Source organism: Silene latifolia, chromosome 1 (genome assembly GCF_048544455.1).
Source record: "Silene latifolia isolate original U9 population chromosome 1, ASM4854445v1, whole genome shotgun sequence".
Classification (NCBI taxonomy): domain Eukaryota; kingdom Viridiplantae; phylum Streptophyta; class Magnoliopsida; order Caryophyllales; family Caryophyllaceae; genus Silene; species Silene latifolia.
This window is the reverse complement of record NC_133526.1, coordinates 187,932,474-187,938,829: the sequence shown is the minus strand read 5'-3', so window position 1 is coordinate 187,938,829 and position 6,356 is coordinate 187,932,474. Positions and strand designations below refer to the sequence as shown.

Sequence of the window (6,356 nt, the reverse complement as noted above, 5' to 3'; positions counted from 1 at the left end):
GGTTTCCGCTGAATGATTACGTTATGGCCATCATTAGAGCCATGAACGTCGCCGTGGCCCAACTGCACCCGTTGGCTATTAGAACCATAGTCGGCTTTGTCTGGCTCTGTCTCTTCAAGGGGGAAATCCCAACGGTTAATTTATTCCGTCGGCTACACCACCTTCGGCCGTCGTTTGCTGGTCGCGTCGGATGGTACAGCGTGCAAATGGAGCCGGGTTATGTCTCCGTTGATAAGCTTTCTTCCTGCAAAGACTGGAAAGATCGGTGGGTGTACGTTGAGGTGCCGGATGACTATCCGCTGCCCCGGTCCTTCCAGCACCAAGTTAATTTGCGGTGCGAGACTAAGGCGGAGCATGACAAATGGGTCACCCGGAAAAAGCTTAAGATGGACGCCAGCAAGGTCCCTCTTACTGCGAATGAGAAGCTGGCGATGAGGCTTTTTGAGGCGGACAAGAGTGGGGTGCCGAAAAGATGGATTCCCCCAACGCAGATCATTCTTCAGGATGAGCTGATCTGCCATGTCGGCCTCATACCGGCCCTAGCACGGGGTGAGTGGGGTCGGTGTGAGGCCCATCTCTGCTCTCAATGTTTCCGTTTTTTTGAATTTTGGTTTATTTCTTCTACTTAACCCTTGCTTTGTTTCCTTTGTAGACCACTTTGGACCGGACCTGTCTGAGGATATCCTCCGGAGAATGGGGCTGCACAAGGATAAGACCGTTGCTGACTTGCATCCTAAGGCTCTAGCCCGTGATCGCAGAACGTCGCCGAATGATCTCATGGATCAGCAGCTGAAAGGCTTGAATGTGGAGGCGGCCCAGGCGAAGGTTGCTAGTAACATGCCGCGCCAAACGCGGAAAACAAAGTCTTCGGCGGCGACGGCGTCGACATTAGTTCCACCTCCCATCCCTTCAGTCCAGAAGGAGACGGTGGTGATCATTGATATTACCAATGGGGGGGACTCCGATGCGGAGGAATCTCCCCTTGTCCGTAAGAGGAAAGAGCCTGCCCCTGCCGCTAATGCTTCCGCTGCTACTGCTGCTACTGCTGCCGGCAAGGAAATGCGTCCTCCGCCCAAGAAGGCCAAGCATGGTACAGATCTATCCTGTGACTCAGACTTAGCCGGTTCATTAGGCGTTCCTGATGACAGGCTCTCCGGTATGTCCATGTATATTGACACGGATGCTTTAATTGAATTCTTTGTGGATCAATCGTTGCCGTCTACCGGTCACACTATTGAACGGCGTGCCGAGGAGAAAACTGCGCAGGCAAGTGGTCAAGACGCCACCGTTGTCACCTCCTTCCCGAAGCCTACCCCCCTCCAGATCAAGTCGGAGGGCCTAAGTTTGATCAGGTTACTGGCGAAGTGGGCTGATACGGCCGGTGCTCTTATTGTGGAGCAAGAGAAGACCATGGCTGAAGCGGCCCCACAGCTCGAGCGGCTAAGGCTTGAACTCGATGCAGCGAACAAGGAGGCTAAGAGGGCCAAGGCCGAGGCTGAAGAGGCAGTCCGTGCTGAGAGAAGGCTCAGGGAGGACGCTGAAAAGGAGGTCCTTGCTGAGAGAGCCAAGGCCGAGGCTGCGGCGGCTGAAGCTGCTAAGCTGCTGGAGGGGCGTGACCTTGTTCAGAAGCATGCCGACCTTTACCGTACGCAGAGGGACGAATGGAGGGGCATGTTTCAGACCCAGGGGAAGGTGGTTCTGTAACACCCCGGCCCAAACCGGGTCGGGAGCGGTTACTTATGATAGCTCACCAGGCTGTGTACATGGCCCACAGATCAACACAGGTCCTTTATAGCGCATTTTGTCCTCACTCATGCGCGTCCCGGGAACCTTCCCAGGAGGTCACCCATCCTAAGACTACTCCCAGCTAAGCACGCTTAACTTTGGAGTTCTTTCGCATGGATGACCCTAAAAGAAAGTGCACTTTGTTGATATGAGTAGTACTTCCAATCCCTTTAAGCACTAGTCATTTAAGCCTATCACTGGACCTCTTCAATTACCATGGGGTGTTACAGGTTCGGAACAAGGATGCTATCATCACCCAAAGGGAGTAGGATATTGAGACGCTCCAAACCGTTATCCTCCGTAACATGTGCGCCCAATACCGGGACCTGGCCGAAGAAGTTGCCAGGGAAGTGATTGGGGAGCTCTTCCCCCTTGATGGCTCCTTTCCGTGGGACAAATTTGACGAGCTGTTTGATGAGAAGCTCGAAGCTAAAGAGAAAGCCGCGGAGGAGAAAGCCAAGGAGGAGGTAAGGGTGAAGAAGGAGGAGGAGGTGGCCGCGGAGAAGGCAACTCTTGCTGAGAAGACTAGGGCGGCCAAGGAGGAAGCCGAGAGGATGAAGGCAACTCTCGATATGTTGACTTGGTCAGCGGGTGCAGAATATGCCCCATCATTATTGATATAAGTGAATTAAATTAATTTATAGATAAATGATTTAAATTAATGTCAAGTAATAATAAATTGATAATACATGTCATATTAATTCGCCATGTCACGTTAAAAATATGCAACATCACATTTAAATATGTCACGTCACATTAAATTTTAATCTAGGTGGCTTTTTGAATCCTACGTGGCTTTGTCTAGGTGGCGTTTATTTGTCATTTTAGGGTAGCTTCACTACTACAGAATTCATCAAGGACATCGGACTTCTAGACACATGGACATCGGATTATAGGCCGATGTAGAGTTCAGTCCCGTCCATATGGGGTGTAATGGACATGGGACTTTAAACCGATGTCCATTAATAAAAGGACATCGGATTTTTAAATATATCCGATGTCCATATGAGTAATGAACATCAGATTTTAACAGTAATCCGATGTCCATATGTGTAATGTACATCAGATTTTTATAGAAAGCCCATGTCCTTTGAAGCTAGAATTACATCGAACTTTTATAAATCCGCTGTCCTTTATATTTGTTTTTTTTTTTAAAAAAATTTTAAAAAGAGCAGGCCAATTCATATTGCATTACACCAATTTGAATGCCAAAACATTAATACAAAACATGCCAACTGCCATTCAACCAAAATGATCGATTTCAATTAATAAAAACCGATCCCAATCAACATACAATGCAACCGTCTCCATCATCCGAATTCAACAACTAACGAACAACAACAAAGGGCATAACAAATCCCAGCCAACATAACATATGGTCTTGCAGATCATGTAATCAGTTTTTCAAAATGCAACTACCTAATACATACATTACTACGCTAGCTAGCTATCTACGGCTAGATATTGAGAAAATAGTTCGCCCACAAGTCCCGAACCTCATCTAATTCTTCTTGTGAATATGGCGTGGTGTCTTGAAAAACCTGTAATGCATATTAATGACAATGGGGCAGTCAGACATGGCCTCACAAGGGCAGCTTCATATAAGCTAATAATTAAGGGAAGAGGGTGCAGCAGCTAGCTCATTGAATTGGCAGCAGGTTCGCCCACAATGCGTATAGGCAGCAGGTCAAAGTAGGATAATTACTTGAAAAAATACCGAGTTTTGCTATAATGTCGAAACTGACCTCATTGATAGCTTTTGTTGGATTAGAACGCGTGACGATTTCCAGCATGTACCTCATGACGTAGTACCCGCATTCTACAACACCTTGTTGACGATTTCCAGCATGTACCTCATGACCTCATTGATAGCTTTTGTTGGTCCTTGACCCTCTAATTTGTGGTGCTAGTTCTGGTCGTATATTTTGAGCAGCCATATCTTGTCTTGCTTTGACACCATCCTTTGTTTTACCAGGGATGTTGAGAAGTGTGCCAATAAGGCTCTCACACACATTTTTCTCCACGTGCATGACATCAATACAATGTCTCACGGACAAATGTTTCCAATATGGTAAATCCCAAAATATAGACCTCTTTTTATATAAGGTCCCATCACTTCTCTTATAAGGTTTTCCAAAATTATTTTCAATGTTTTTCACTTTCTCATAAACCTCTTTCCCACTTAAAATTTTTGGAGGGTTTCTAAGTTCTTGTTTTCCATTAAATGGCTTCATTTTTTTCCTATAAGGGTGTGAGCGGTGGAGCAACCTTCTGCTACAAAGGTACACATTCTTTCCTCCATGAACTAAACGATCGAAACCGTATCCTCCTCACAAATTGGGCAAGCTTTAGCCCCTTTCACAAGATAACCAGATAGGTTGCCATATGCCGGGAAGTCATTAATGGTGCAAAATATCATGGCACGTAGGTTAAAAGTCTCACCACGATAAGCATCATATACCTCTACCCCTTCATCCCATAATAACTTTAAATCATCCATCAATGGTTCCAAGTAAACATCTATGTCATTTCCAGGTTGCTTAGGCCCGGAAATTAGTAGTGACAACATAAGATATTTACGTTTCATGCATAACCAAGGAGGCAAATTATAAATTGTTAGCAAAACAGGCCACGTACTCCACTGACTACTTAGATTACCAAATGGATTCATACCATCAGTACATAGTCCAAGCCTTAAATTTCTAGCATCGACCCAAATTCAGAAACAAATGATCTATGCTTTTCCACCGAGTTGAATCGCCAGGGATGACGAATTTTGTCATCTAAAATTCTACCATCACCACCAAAGATGCCAAATTAAGTTTCTCGCCTCTTTTAAATTTGCAAACATTCTTTTAAATCTTGGGATAATGGGAAGATACCACAAGACTTTAACTGGGACACCTTTACTATTTGTGGAATTCTTTTTCGGCAACTTATAACGTGAACTCCCACACTTTGGACATTTGTCTAATTCTTTATAATCTTTCCGAAACAAAATGCAATCGTTACGACATGCATGTATTTTTACATAATCAACTCCCATTGGACACAAAATTTTCTTAGCATCATACGTACGCCTAGGGAGTTCATTGCCTTCCGGTAACATCTGACCCAAAAACTCAAGCAAAGTTGTGAAACTTTTATCACTCCATCCATTTTTAGCCTTTAAACTATACAATTTTAAAGTTGCTGATAGGCGTGTGAAAGTTGAACCAGGGTACAAGGGTTTTATTGCATCACCAAACAGCCTATCAAACATCTCAATTTCACTTGGGTCTACAAATGGATTTTTTCAAATCATTTATAAGATTGTCTATTCGATCAACATTTTCATCAAAATCCTCTCCCTCAAAGTCGCTATCATCCCCTAAATTACTACACAAAGTGGGCAGCACATCCTCCCCATGCCAAATCCACCTTGTATAACTCTTGTCAATACCATTAATTAGGAGGTGACTTTCCAATTCTACCGCATCAACATACTCATTATTCCCACATTTAACACATGGATGAAAAAGTTGTTCCACATTCTCTGCATTATTCATAGCATGTCTAACAAAATATTCCACCCCTTCCCTATATCTTGAATCCAAACGATCAACAAACATCCATTCGCGATCCATATCCATACTCCAAATTTACTGCAATAATAGGGAAGAGGGTTAAAATCTGCTTACTATTTTCAGAGTTCATCACTTCACCTAATTACTTAACTCTCTACTCCTTAATTAACATTCTACCTTACTTTTACTCCTTACTTTGTTTATTTACATGCTTTTTATGCTACAAACGTATTGAAAAAAATAGTAAGCAGATTTTCAAACATGCTAATCACAGACCATACATTCACTACACATTCACACATGCTAATCACATACCATAGAAACCCCCAATTTGAGCATACATTCACATACATTCTTTCACAGACCATACATTCACACAACTACCAACTAATCTGCTCATACAACCACATCAAAAGAGACCCAATTCAACTAAACATTAGAATGATAAGTTTGATAATCAAGTTTAAGAAACTCCAATGAATCATTTGCTGCCAATTGCCCTCACTGGTAACTTTTCAGATTCTGATCGATCTGAGGTTCAGGACTAGTAAAAGTGTGCTCTTTGAGTTACATAAAAAGGGAATACGTACATGAAATGGAAAGGAACACGTCTTTGGATTACTGACACTAATGTCGGTAATATTCAATCTTTACCGTTTGAGTTATATATGTATATCAGTATAATATTTACGGTTTTTTTTATCAGAAACAGTCTTTACAAGTTTACAGCACTTAGTTTTTGACACTATTTTTTGCTGCCACTGGCTTGTAGCAGTAGGCAATGTTAGATGCTGCACTGCAAGGGAATATATGTGCCAAGTTTCCTGTTAAACTATTTGAGCAATTTTCCCTCTTTTGTGTACTGTTCTTAACAGGAAGCAGCAGGAAATCAGGTATTATCTGCATTCGTGGAGATCGTGTTTGATAATATGGACATTTGCATACTTGTATTCAAATAGTCAAGTTTCGAAACTTTCTGAATGATTATTAAAAAACTAAATGGCA

The 6,356-nt window shown here is 43.0% G+C and overlaps 1 protein-coding gene across 1 annotated transcript; it reads left to right on the top strand.

Annotated features, from left to right (window-relative positions):
- The first annotated feature begins 1,164 nt into the window (after positions 1–1,164).
- LOC141589264 (uncharacterized) lies at positions 1,165–2,054 on the top strand. The gene is made up of 2 exons (XM_074410261.1): positions 1,165–1,695; positions 2,016–2,054. The coding sequence occupies exons 1-2, from the start codon at positions 1,165–1,167 to the stop codon at positions 2,052–2,054; spliced, it is 570 nt and encodes a 189-aa protein (XP_074266362.1).
- Positions 2,055–6,356: the final 4,302 nt, after the last annotated feature.